The 14,812-nt window shown below is 34.0% G+C and overlaps 1 protein-coding gene across 9 annotated transcripts in view; it reads left to right on the top strand.

Annotated features, from left to right (window-relative positions):
- Positions 1-14,812, top strand: part of NLGN1 (neuroligin 1) — an 890,617-nt gene that overhangs the window by 398,829 nt on the left and 476,976 nt on the right. For all 9 annotated transcript variants that reach the window (XM_060298408.1, XM_060298409.1, XM_060298403.1 and 6 more), the window contains one exon: positions 1,736-1,888. In XM_060298408.1, coding sequence (XP_060154391.1) covers positions 1,736-1,888 — 153 coding nt within the window. The remainder of the gene's footprint in view (positions 1-1,735; positions 1,889-14,812) is intronic.

The following is a 14,812-nucleotide window of genomic DNA, read 5'->3' as shown; positions in this document are numbered from 1 at the left end:
TAAGGAGAAAATAAATTTAGGTTTTTTTTCACTAAATGTAGCTGAGTCTGGTGAATGTCAAAGTATCCTCATCTCACCAGTTAAAAAATTAGACACTCTTCTCAGGTACACCCTCACAGGGAGAGGGGGAGATTTTGATAAATTTATACACTGATATTAAATACTAAGTCAAACATAAAGTAGTCTTTTTTTTTAAAGTCCTAAATTCTGCAATTAGCTATTTCCCCAACTTGAAAATCTGGACAAACAAGTTGAGCTACAATTCCTGATCTTAAAATGATTTTCATTGAAGGAAATCACTTTATTATTATAGTAGAAAAATTGAAGCATTTATACTAGTCATCTTTTTTACAAGAAATGTAAAGCAGCCTCTAAATTATCACCAGTTTTTTCAATGAGTTTATATCATGTTAGTCCATTCTGAAAGTTGAAACCTCAGTTGTTATGATGTAGGAGATTTGTCTGATAAAAAATGTCAAAAGCAAAGGAACAAAGCCATACTTTTAAATGACACTTTTAATATTGTCATAAAAGAAAGATAATACACGATGTAATTTTGTTTCAATTGTGGGCAGAAGAGATCATCGACCATTATCTAATGGTAATGTTTTAGGTATGTTTATATTCATAATCATATAGATACATGTACACATATAATACTTCAATCTACATAATAGTTAAAACCATGTTCACCAATATACTGTTTAGCATTTTTATCTCTAGAAATTAGTATCTTTTAATACCAATTATAATTATCCTATGTTTCCCTTATGTATTATTTCTAGACCCTTGTTGAAACTGCATAATCAGGGTAAAGTATCTTAGAAAAGCACATACATTTGATTAAAATTTAGAGCTGCAGAAATCACTTTAACATCACCCTAAACTTTAGCATTTTGCACTTGGATTTAGCTGTATTCTGTCTCAAATCTGTATGACAAAATCTTAGAGCCAAAGTGGGGCTAAGAAGAGTAGAATATTTACAAAAAGAGGGTAAAAAATAAGTTAATCTGTTTTCTTCTTCCAAAGGGTAAGGGTAATTGGAGTGAGCAGAAGACCTGGACTGAACTGAAAAATATCATTTAAATGAAAGTCCCCTAAATGCAACAAAGACAGAAATATAGATGTTTGGACTCTATTGCCTAAACATTCATCTGACAGTACTTGAATAGTTAAATGAAACTTCTTGCAACTTCTATAGCACAGTGTTGTAATTATGTTCTCAAATTGGAGCATAAGTTATTCCATGTAATTATGATGCATTCAGTACATATCTTTACAGTAATTAAGAAATGGAAAAACAGTGTTTTATTCATAGTAGCAGTGATACCATTGTACTTAGTTTATGGTTCATAAATTCCATATGAAGTTTATAACATTTGTAAAACGAAGTTTTAAGAATCATTATCATTCTATTATTTCTTTTGATTCTACTGTCACATCAGGAATCAATAAAAAAAAAAAGCACTGAAATTCACACCTACTTCCAATTTGTCCAAGTTTTGTAATTCAGTTTATGATATTTAACAAAATTTTAGGTAGAAAACAATGGATATCTATTGCTCTTTTCTGCAATAGATCTTAACATAAGTTGCTTAAGAAACACTTTAACAAAGACAGTAATTTAAGGAACTATGTTAAAATCATTCCCTCTTGTCCCTAAAATGGAAAATGTATGCTCTGCTTCATTATGCGTGTTGAGGATAAGAACAATTGCCAACCATTTGTTTTTCAGATATTCGGGACAGTGGGGGTCCCAAACCAGTGATGGTGTATATCCATGGTGGCTCATATATGGAAGGGACTGGAAATTTATATGATGGGAGTGTCTTGGCAAGTTATGGCAATGTGATCGTCATCACAGTCAACTATCGACTTGGGGTACTCGGTAAGAAATTTCTTTTTTCCCCCCCATTAATCCATGAAATATGTGATAGTTTTGTTTTGAATTGTTTTGTTTTGCTTTGCTTTGTTTCACTCATTGTTCTATGCTTGCTGATTCTGAAGCAAAATTTTTGATATTTTCAGTAAATTCTATAAATATTCATAAATTACTTGACAAAAGACAGCTAGGGTTGGTTTTAATATTTAATATAAAAGGTAATGAAATTATTCACATTGTTATGGAGTGCTCTTCTTAGCTTGGCTTTATAGAAATGTGAAAGGCAGCAATGGCAGGGCCTTTCTTAAGAAGAATTAGTCCCTGGGCAGATTTTTCTCTCTTCTACTTTTCTTTTTTACAGTGCTATAAAATTGCCTGAGGTTTGCCATGAATGTAGAAATAAGTTTTTATTCTCTTCAAGAATATGTGTATGGACTAGCTTTGGGGAATGATTGCCATTTCTGTGTAGGTTTGTTTGTTTGTTTCTTAAATTTATCAAATATAATTAGAAATATTTTGTTTAAATGTATTTTGATTGAATTATTTGATTTGCAAAACATGCATTGATTTCATAAAGTGTCAAAGAGTTCAACTCAATAATGTATATACATGTAAAACAAAATCAAACTAGTTATCTTTCGTTTTGAAGAAAAGTATAGAACAATATTATTTAAAATAAATTTTTAAGTACTCTGAAATAGGCATAAACTTTGCTATTCTACTTGTATAAATTTATTTTTTATAGTATTGTCACAACTTGGTGAGTAAAATAACTGTATCATTTAATAAGACACCTTTATCTGTGGTATTAGTTAAAGGTATTTGCTAAGAGTACAATTCATTACAAAAGTTTTTTTTTTTTAATCTTAATTGATCAAAGTCTTTTCCCTTCTTATGCACTTAAAAGTTATCATTTGTGTTATTTGGGCACAAAAAGATACCTCACTCATTCTTTACTCTGAAATATTTTGAAAAAATTATTTGAATTATATTCTCCTTTATAATAATTGTTAATATAATTTATTTTAGCCATTGAGAATCAGTTTATTTTTCTCTTCAGTGTTAGTTATTATTATTCTAATCCCTTCTATGTAATCATAATCTGTGTTTATGCCAATCTCAAAATATAAAAAGGAATGATTTTTGTCAATCACGTTTGTGTGTCTTGGGGAAGGAGATATGTTAGCAAAGCAAAGTGAGAGCTTGATCTTTTTCTAGTTTTCTATTTTGAATTTGGAGTATGGTGGACGATATAATAGATACACTCTGTCAATGTAGATATAAAGTATTTCTGTACCATTGTTCAAGTACACATTAGTTTCCCCATCATGTCTAATCATGCATTGCTTCAGTTATTCTTATAATTTCGCTGCATAGGGATGAATGACTTCCCACCAATGAAAACTCTCTATATTAGAATATATATAAAGAGATGTTAATAATAATCTTCTTAAATTAATCTTAAATATTATAGTGTTGTCATCTGTTTCTTAGGCAAGATTTGAATGTGAGGATCTGCACTATCTTTAATGCATTTAACTTTAATCATGGCATTGTTTATAGCTTAGTTGTTTTTAGCGATTATTATTCTCATATTTTTGTGAATTTCTTAAATTGAAAATCCTGATGCAGTGACTAGTTTTCCAATAGAAAATTTCAAATTAGATGCCAAATTGTGGTAACAGTATTTTTAAGGACTTGAACATCCACAAAGTCATATACACTGATTTTATTTTTAAAAAGTCTTTTAGCCACCCCTTACGTTGCCTCACTCTGTTACTGGTTGTACTCACATACAGTAAGGTCCCATAAAATAAACTGTGTTATGTTGGTATAAGCTTTGCCCATTTTAAAAAATGTGTTCAGAACTGATGAGGACCTGACTTTGATCCAATTTGAATCCTATATTCATGTTCATATACTATCTTTAAATTCCATACTCTGAATAATTGGATTTCAGGACAAAAGATTAACCAGTTAAAAAATGAAGAACTTTGTCTGTATAATGGCAGGCAGTGTTGGTGTTGATGATGGATGATTTTTCCAATGGTAAATATTCGTTCTGGCTCTACTGCAGTTTAGGATTTAACCTTTAGTTGGCTCCTTTGTTCCTCTTAAAGACGTTGTAAACTAATAATCACTACTAAGAATCAGCTGTCCTTTATAGACCTCCTCTCAATATGATAAAGTACAAAACTTTGTTAGTGAAACATTCTTAGGTGAGTTTTGGGACATTAGTTCTAGAACATATGTATTCTGGTCACTTCTAAAATATGTGTTGGGCCTTGTGAAAATGTATTTAAATGAATTAATTCATGAAGAATAAGTTATCATAACATTTGTTTCAGCACACTTTGCCTGTGTGGTGTACCACAACCAGCTCAACAGCTGATCTGCCAGGAGAACTGCAACAATAAAGACTGTAGGGTTTTAGTTGTTGTTGTTAATACTTTGTCTAACAGTAACAAGGTAAGCCAAGGTCTCTTGGGTGTAGGATCCAAAAGTATTGCTGTTTAGTTGGCACTTGGAAGAGTTTTGGACATTAAGTAGAAAATAAGGTTTGATCCCATGTCAGAGGAAATCCTGAGCTGTGTTTTAATTTGGATGTTTTGGTGTTAAGGAAATGAATTTTGGGGTCCAATGTACAAATTGGCTAATTAAGAGACTTACTGTCAGCTGATTGCCAGGAAATATCAGGATGTCTGAAACAGATAATATAATTCATTTTGAATTGAATTTGCCATCCCAGAGGAAAAATATATTACAAGTTTATTTGTTTTAGCAGTAACTAAAAAGGTGATAATGTTTCAGTAAAAAATTTCATACAGCTATCTAGCAGCCAAATTTCCAGTTTAAAGTATTTAATGTTAAAAACATATTTTGTTCATTACAAAGAAGAATTAGCATAGAAGAAAAAAATACCTCCTATGATAGCATTGTTTTGAAGAAGCTATCAACAGGTTGGAGTTAGTTTCTCAACCAAGACCCTTTTGTGGTTTCCTTTGAAGTGGTAACACAGACTATCAACATCATTGCATTGAAAATGCTACTGGTGGTAAGAAAAACTGCAATAAGTTTGGAAAAAAAAAGCCTAGGGGGTAGTGGATTCTGCCTGCTAACCTCTCTTCCCCAGTTTCATCTTAGAGTTCTCCATAATCTTATCTCATTCAGTCTCACACTTCTTTTAGTAAACAGTTAGACTTTCTTTCACTTTTGGTTATATACATTCTTTGTCCTCAGCCAGTTTTAACTCTTTGTCCTTGGTTATCTAATACATGTTATATAAATGTCCTTTAAAATGTATTTAAAATAATTATTGAGTTATTTTTTAATATTCTGGTATATAGTTAAAATAAAAATAAAAATTATCGTGTTGGAAACAGTGAGAAATGCTTTGATTAGGTGGTCTTAAGAGAGGAAAATAGTATTAAATATTTTTACTGTAAATAGGGTAAACATATGTACTTATGGACAAGCATTGAAAGAGAATATGAAATAAATTCTTCACTATTAAGATGAGGTATTATACAGTAAACGTATTTGAAAATAGAAACTATCTACATATATTTTCAAATATTAAAAATGAAAAAATACATTAACTAATTTAGTGTTAAAAATGTGTTTCAGCCCCCTCTCTAAATTTAGAATAAAATTATGTTATTTATTAGAGAAAAATTTTTAAAAATTATCTTTGTGGAGATCTAACTTAGGCAAACATAAGATTTTTATCTGATGGAAATTTAATAAGATACTTTTATTTTGCTATGGATATTTTAGCGACAATTGTGCATTCATAATTCAAGCACATGTGATTTATATTAGAAAAAAATTCTCAAAGATTTCAGAACTACTGATATCTCTGGATATTTGGCAAATTTTTAGTAAAGGGTCTAATTAAATATTTTACTTAGTAATCTTATGTCTCTACTACCCATCTATGGAAAAAATAATAGAGTGCTAGTTTATTTACTAGTTACATTTGAAGAATTACATTTAGCTAACTTCATAATGCCATGTGAGGCTAAACCACTTAAAACAAGCTTTCATTAACGTTACTGTGTATCAATTTTAATGAACAACTAAATTTATATTTATTCTATTAGAAATGGTTGTGAGACCTGTTAATTCTTATAAACTATAATGTCTATGCAATAATAATGCTTCAAGTATTATCAGACAAATGACAGAAATAAATATAACTTTGGTGTGGCCAGTCATCAAATATATAACACTTGTTTGCAGAACTGTACATCTTCTATGCAGGATAAAAAGTAAGAAAAATACAGTCCTTATCTTTACAGAGTTTTCAATCTAATTGAGGGGGAAAACAAGCAGTCAATAGAGAATAATAATTGATTTTGTACTTCATAATAATATATATTTATTAATTGATTTGTATGTACATGGTCACTTGATATATAAAAAAAATCAGAACAATGAAGAAAGAAAGGAAGCATAGAATATCAGATGGGTCAATATGAATGCAGTGATCAAAATTCTTATTTGAATCTGAGCAGTCTAGCAGAAAGGAGATTTGGTAAACTCTAGGTAGTTATGATTTAAAAAGAAAAGCATATTCATTTCTCAAGTGGCACAGTGTTTTGTCATTATTTTTCTTTTTTTTGCATTGTTTTTATTTGTTTGGCTCTAAATCCTAAAGCAAAGAAACAATGCTAAATGTGACCTTATATTTGAGAGTAATATATAATCAATTATTAAATTTTATAAGATGATAATAACCCACTATCATCCAAATGTGTTCTTAGGAGGTGGGAGACGGAATCAGTCTGTACTTGAAGAGTCAAAAATGTCTTCATGAACTTGGTAGTATTTGAGCAAAACCATGAAGGATGGACTGTCTCTGGGATTAACTAAAGAGGGGAGAGAAGGAAATCCTTTTTTATTTTTATTTATTCATACTCTTTCTACTTCAAAAAATTGGATGTAATTTGTGGCAAAGACACACATATAAATAGGTCGCTAAAATCATATTGAATATGAATACCCATACTATAAAGAAAGAGGAGAAACTTAGACTACGAATATATACTGGAATTGAACATAAATGTATATCCCAATTTCCTAGAAGCAAGGTAAAAAGGATAGTGGATTGAATTTCATAATTGTTATTATCAGATAAAGGCAACATATATATCTATATTTTATAAAAAATACACAAAGTTTTTTTTCACACTATAGTACAGAGAAATTTATCATGAGTTGTTTTTAGTTGGAACACCAAGAAAACTATAGGAATCGTGTGATAGTCTTTATGTCATTAGAAGATGCAGAAATATTCTCAAGCATATGATTATGTATTAACCCTCTGTAAAAGCCAAAGACAGAATAATAAATGACCACAACTTCTATAGTGTCATTTCAGCAAAGAGGTAACCAAATACAATTCAAGTAAGAATTCACTTATAATAAGGTAGAGCTAAAAACCAATTTAGAGCAATGACAGTTAACTGAGTCCATAGATTTCTTCTCTCAAATACCAGTTGTGTCAACTGAGTTTTAATAAGGGCTGGATGGTAATCAATTTTAGATTGAGTGCTAAAATGATCTCTTGGAGTAGAGATATTGTTTGTCCTTTGGAAAAATAGAAACTTTAGATAGATAATGATACAGTGCAAAGTAGACTGTTCATTATTTTTATTCTACTTTTTCCCTCCAAAATGGTAGGTTGCAATAAAAGCAAGTATTTAGTTATGCCAAAAACATAGAAAACCTGAAAGTAAGCATGTCGGTCAGTGTGAGTGTTAGTTAAAAGAAGTTAGTTTAAAAAACAACAAAAATGTGTTTTAGGTACAGTCATGTAGTATCATTCATTAATTGATTAATTCAGCCATTCATTAATTCTGTATAAATTGAGCAATATTAAGTATCAGGCATACTTATTGAGCATATTGTGAAAAACAAGATGGATGTGATCTCTGCTGTCCAGTAGATTACTAGCTATTGGGGGATATAGAAAATAAATGAATCATTACAAAAACGATGTCCTTTACATAGATAATGATTTAGTGCAAAGTTAACTTTCTTTATAATTACCTAGTAAGTGCAGTGAGAAGGCAGCTAATCTATTCTACACACTCAGAAAAGGTTTCCCAGAGGAGGTGACATTCAGGTTTCCCTTTCTTATACTTTACTGAAAAAGGCCTTGTTGAGACTCCCTGGGGCTTCGAGATTGTCGATTCCATTGGTCACTTCTCCGTTCTCATCTTATTTCATCTCTCCATAGCACAGGACACAGTTAAGCAGTCCCTTTCGGTCATGCTTGTTCCTTGGCATCACACCAGGGTTTCCTCCTGCCTCACGGTCTGCTCCTTCTCAGCCTCCTTTGCTAGCTCCTCTCTTACCCTGAAATCTACATGTCGAAGTGCCACTAAGCAGAAATTTTGGCTCCCTTTCTTCTCTCCCTACCATATCTCCCTAGGGGAATTTATGCATGGCTCTAAATGCCATCTGTAGATAAGTGACTTCCAAACTGTATCTTCAGGACTGACTGTTCCTCGGAGCATCAGACTTGTGTACTTCTGCCTACCAACATCTCTAATGACTAATGAATATCTCAAGCTTAATGGCTAAAATATGTTGATTTTCTCAGGTCTGCATATTTCATTGTCTTCCACATCTAGGTTATAATAATACTTGCAACAACAGTAATAACAATCACAGGCACATTCTTTGAGAACTTATATTCCAAAAGCTGTTTGGGCAGTTTGTATAGGTGACATTTTTTTTGGCTCCCCATTGAGGAGTCCAAGGATTACATTATTAAATTCCCACAGTAAGCCTATGCGGTAGAGTTGTTATTTTCCCGATTTTATAAACACAGAAACAAATGAGTAGAGAGGTTAAGTAACTTATTCACAGTCATATGGTCAGTGTTAAGTGGTGGAGCCAGAATTCTAACCCAGACAGTGTTCTCTTGGGCACAGCACTGCACTGATGGCATTGGCACTGCCATCCATCTGGACGATCAAGCAAAACCTCTAAAATTTTTTTCCAATTTGTCTTTCCTTTAGGCTGAACATACAATTCATCAGCTTCTCTTACTGAATTGTTCCAGCGTACACCCTGGGTCTGTCTCCTTTCCATTTCCCCCTCTGCCAAACTAAGCCAATTCTCCTTGAACCTTATATTATTTATCTCTTTCACTTTTGCTCCCTACCTGTAATTCATTCTCCACACAGCAAAATCAAATTATCTTTTTAAACCATAAATTATACCAGCTCACTTTTCTGCTTATACCCTCCACTGGCTTCCTGACTGTTCACTGAGAATAAAATCCAAAGTCCTTCCCTGCCCTTTGTCTCACAAAACCCTGCATGAATAGGTATCTGTATCTCTCAGTACCTGTACCTCTTGTACCTGTATCTCTTAGATTGTCTCAAAATGCTCTTCCTCTCTATGCAAGCCATCTTTTGTTCTTCATACACACCAAACTCATTCCCATTTTAGGGATATCATACTTGCTCTTCCCTCTGCCCCAGATCTTTGTGGGGCCAGTTCCTTATTCTCCTGATTTGGTTTAAATGTCTTCTTCTCAGAGAGACTGTCCATGTTCATCCAATCTAAAAAGAGCCACCATATTACAAGTCATCTACCTTTTAAAATTCTCTCTATTACATTGATCATACCCAATTACTTCCTATTTATATTTGGATGGTTTTTTTGTTTTATTATTGTCTAGCTCTCTAAAGCCTAAAGTAGTCCCTGGCACATGGTATTCGCTCAGAAAATATTTGTTAAATAAATATAAAGTGGATCTGAAGAGTCACTAGGTGTTGATTTGATGTGGTCATGGAGTGAAGGAGGCCAGGTTTGAGGCAGAGAAAAAGTCTGGGTGAAAGCCAGGGGAAGAGAGAGGCTTGGCATGTTGAAAGAGATGAGCAAAGCCAGCTGTAATGCTTTGAGTAAGGGGTGAGCAGTGTCAAGTAAGGCTGAAAACAGGCAGCAGGCCACACAGTATCTCATTAAAGATTTAGGAATTCTAAGAACAATGAGAAACAGTGATAGGGCATTGAGCAGATAAGTGAAATGATTAGATTTGCATTTTAAAAAGTGTGTTGAGTAGGCCTAGACCTTGATCAAAGTTGACATTCTGCTATGGATACAAAAAAAAAACATGGCTTGTGCCTCATTAGGGTGAGATGCTTGGTAAAGTCAGTGAATGAGACAGATATTTCACTCATAGAGGATCAAGGGATAAGCTGGGCACTGCCTGACTCAGGTGAGTATGGGAATCTGTCCTTTATACAAAGAGCAACACAGGGGTTTTGCTGCTTTTCCCTCCTTTTTTTGATAATGGAAAGAATCAAACCATCATTGTGGAGAGGTCTACTGAACTCCTGCTTTGAGGAGTATGAATCAATATGATCACTATTATTCCAGAGACTGGCCAATAAAAAAAACTGTAATAAATTACTGTATTATGATGTTTTCTTATTTGAGTTTCTGTGTTATTAATATGACCTCATTTAAGCTCTGGGTTGTCCTAAAAAAGAGACTTTTTTTTCAATTCTAAGACAAAGTTGGACGTCTGTGGTTTAAGATTTCATTAAGATCAGTGATTTTGAATAAGGCCTAGAACATAGAAGAAACATTTCCCTCATTTCTAGTCAAGGTGTTCTTCTGGGGCCAGAATTGAACAACTTTCAGGCACTCAAAAGGACTGCAACTCACCAATACATGAACAAAAATATATTTTGTTTCCCTTTCAGAGCAGAGGCCATCATCTTAACTCAGTCATTCACTTATTCACTCATTAATTCCACAAACATTTACTATATGCCCACGATTGGTTCCTGGTAGTTGGGGGTCTGTGTTCACAATGTTGAGAAAAGATCAGACCCAATCCTTCCTTTCTGAGCCTCACAGTGAGTAAAAAGATTTCCATTAAACAAATAAACAAAACTATTAGCACAAATATGATAAGTTGTATTTCCAAAAAGAATACACTGTTAAGAAAAAGAATATTTGTGGTGAAATGTAGGCCTTTAGGAAAGGCCTCTATGTACCTTTCATGCCAGCACAGTTGTAGTTTTTAGTTTTCTCCATGCATTTACACAGTTAAATATTAAAAGATAGATAAATATTTTGAAATAATTTTAAAAGATGTAAGATAACTAGAAGCAAAAAAAGTCATTTAAACAAGCAGCTGGGGTAAAAATGCAAAAATCCAGACAAACAAGCAGACCACCCACAATCAACCAGGCAAAGGTCTCTATCAGAATTAAGTGAGCAAAATTGGTTTGTGAAATACAAATACACAGGGAAAGAACCCCAGAGAAGGACTAGCTCTTAGCTATTGGATCTATAAATTGAGAGCTAAACAGTAGTACTTTTCAGAGACAATTGAAGGTGTCCTCCCTCACCTGCCTTATATCCCTGAGATGATCTATGCAAAGTAGTAAGTTAGTCCCATTACTGACTTTTTTATTATTATTATTAAACGGAGATATGGGTCCCTTCTTCATCCAGCGTCAGTTTTTCCTCTTTGTTCCAAACAAACAATGAGGGCTTGGAATTTGCTTTTAAGTTCAGTTTGCTTTCAAATGATCCTTTCCTCCCTCTGATGAGTCCTCAATATCAGACCAAGGCAGGACTCCCCCAACTTCCCATGACCTAGTGCCGTAGTCCTTGATATCCCACTCACTTTCACTACTTCGCCTTAAACACGTACTGCAATTTCATCTGCCAGGACATGTCATGAGGTCTTTCTCTTTTTCTTTCTAAAGTCTTTCCTTGAACTACTTCATAAACATTCAAATTTTGCTCCTTTTCCTTTGTCTTCCTGTTTTTAATTGGCAGAGTTTAAAAAAATTTTAATTGCTTATATTTGCTTCCTTCCTTCTATTTCTATTGCTACTAACTGTTCACCTTGGGTTAACAGGCCTTCTAGCTGACCTTCCAGCCGCTAGACTCAAATGTATGTGTCATTTCATTCCACACCACAAGCAGGCAAAATACCTTAAAAATACAAAAGAGTATCAGTTTGGTTTTTTTCGTTGTTGTTGTTTGTTCTGTTTTATTTTCCTCTGGTCTACATCTCTAAATGGTTTTCATCAACTCTGGGATCCATTCCAGATTTTTCCTGCCATTGCAGATCTGCTAAAGTATGTTGCTCTTCATCTTAGCAAACTGTATCTTCTGTTCATTTCTGGAAAGTCCCTTCCACCCAATCCAGAATGACTTCTTCACAGCCTACCTGGATCATTTCCAACCACTTACTTGCCACATTTTGCCCAGTCTCCAAGAATCAGCTATCACCCTACCTTCTGCAAAACTAACCCAGGCCAGATTGATCTATCTCTTCTTTCTGCTTCCATAACTTTCACTTTGGCATGCAGAATGCATCTATTAACTGCTTAATATGGTAGCTGCCTTGCAACCCAAACTAGAAAAAAACACTGTATGTTATCTGGTTTTCCAGTTTCCTTAAGACGAGTAGAGTACTCTGCATATATAATTCAAAAGCTATTAATATTCACTGTGTCCTCTTCTCAGGATATACATGTCTTAGGATACAGAGCAGGTGGAAATAGTGGTTGCTGCTGGAGGATGTGGATAGTAAAGAGTACTAACCATGTCCATACACAGGCCTCATGCCTAGTTCCACGTAAATGAGGTTAGATCTTGTTAATGGTAGCAATACTTTGCCCGCAGTAGCAGTGGCAAGAAAAGCCCCTGGATCCTCTGGAGAAACACCCTGTGTACTGGAACGGTAACACATGAAAGCTGTAATTTATTTTAAACTGATTAGTGATTTCTGCACTTACCATGTATTTAATATTTACAGTATTCTGTTTCCTGCTTAGCACGGGGTAAGTGAAAATATTGGTGCTCCTGAGCAATAGATAAACTTAAAAACAGTGTTAAGGGATTCCCTGGTCGCGCAGTGGTTGAGAGTCCGTCTGCCGATGCAGGGGATATGGCTTCGTGCCCCGCTCCGGGAAGATCCCACATGCTGCGGAGCGGCTGGGCCCATGAACCATGGCCGATGAGCCTGCGCGTCCGGAGACTGTGCTCCGCAATGGGAGAGGCCACAACAGTGAGAGGCCCGCGTACCGCAAAACAAAAACAAAACTGTTAAAACACCACTCTTTGAGTTAAAATATATACAATATGGCAGAAAGGATAACTATTGACTTTATATGTGTAATGGGCTATGAAATCTATAAATTTTTTGAACTCAGCTTAGGGTTGCTCCTTTGTAAGGACAAAGGGAAACAAAAGGAAAAATTTTTTGTAATTTCTTTAACTTTGCCTTTTGATACTTTACCTATCTTGAATAGCATTACAGGTGCTCAACTATTGCCATGAACAGACAGCGGTTGGGGTGAGAGATCTTAAACTGACTGTTGATTACCCACATTCCAACCCATTTTTTTCTGATAGTGCAGTTAGGACCATAGGTTTAAATATTATTCTTCGAAATTTTTTCCATATATGAGACAAGTTATATTTCATAACTGATTCATATATCAATAAAGTCACCATTTAGAAACCTTTCTAAAGAGCTGAGACATATCCCTGCGATGAGACAGATCCAAGAGAAATATTAATTTCTGTTCTGGTGTGTGCTAGCTTCCTGTATTTGACCTTTGAAAAACAGCACCTTTTCTAGAAAAGTCAGTTCTCATAGAGAATATACAACACACTCAAATAGAAATAAGTTTTAAAAAGGATTTTTGTGTTAGTATCATCATAATTAGGAATAGTTTTTCTGACAGAAAATAGGTAACTATTCTTAATGTTATTTAATTGTGCTAGAGTTGTTTTTTTTCATTTTGTATGAAAATAAGCTTTAACAAATATTCATTATTCATTTTTAACATAAATAAAAACAGTGCTCCACTACATAGTGTTTTCCCTTGAAACATATCATAACGTTATCTGTTTAAACTCATAAGAAATTTGTTTTTCAGAGTGTATGTTCGACCCTTCTGTTTTAGAGCCAATGTGTAATATTTACCAAAGCAGATTTTTTTTAGTCTACAGTTTATATTTAGATTAATTTTCTAGAAGAACATGTTTAGAGGAACCACAGCAAACCTATATAACTGTTCCCTAATTACAAGCAACTCTGCTTTGAAATGAGTAGTATCTACATACTTCCTTAGGAATACTTCACCATAAGTTATATAATCTTGATATTTAGAAAGGTTATTAACTACTTATTAAATAAAGACCTATTTTTACCCTTCCATTTTCTAGAAAGTATTTGTGGCAGCTTATCAGAGTATATACAATAAAATTATGGTTATATATAAATAATGAATCTGGTTTATAGAAAATAGAAGACATGGAAAAGGGGAAAAACATAGTCTCAAAACATTTTCAGAGTTGAAAATTTGGGCTCTGAGCTGGGACTCTACCAAGTTTCATTTATGTTTAACTGTGAAACATGACAATTCTTCAGAGAAATCAAAGATATTCCAGGCATTGAGTTTTTCAAAAAAAGCTCCTCATGTGTTATTTCATGTTCAAAGGACAATTATACAAATAGAATTCTATGATGAAAATGCTTAGAAATAAACAGCCAAAACCCTGTAATTTAAGCTTAATTATGCACCATTTTTTTTTTTTTTTTTTTTTTTTTTGCCGTACGCGGGCCTCTCACTATTGTGGCCTCTCCCGTTATGGAGCACAGTCTCTGGACGCGCAGGCTCAGCGGCCATGGCTCACGGGCCCAGCTGCTCTGTGGCATGTGGGATCTTCCCGGACCGGGGCACGAAGCCATGTCCCCTGCATCGGCAGGCGGACTCTCAACAACTGCGTCACCAGGGAAGCCCCTATACACCATACTTTGATGTGCTCTGTTTACCTACAATCATCTACCCCATAGGGTACCTATTCTCCACCTGTTGCTAGAGTCCAGCAAAATGAATCTTTCAGATAAAGAGCAGGTGGGGGCAGGAG

This window comes from Globicephala melas, chromosome 4 (genome assembly GCF_963455315.2).
Source record: "Globicephala melas chromosome 4, mGloMel1.2, whole genome shotgun sequence".
Taxonomy (NCBI): domain Eukaryota; kingdom Metazoa; phylum Chordata; class Mammalia; order Artiodactyla; family Delphinidae; genus Globicephala; species Globicephala melas.
Note: the sequence above shows the minus strand (reverse complement) of the source record. Positions and strands in the feature narration are given on the sequence as shown.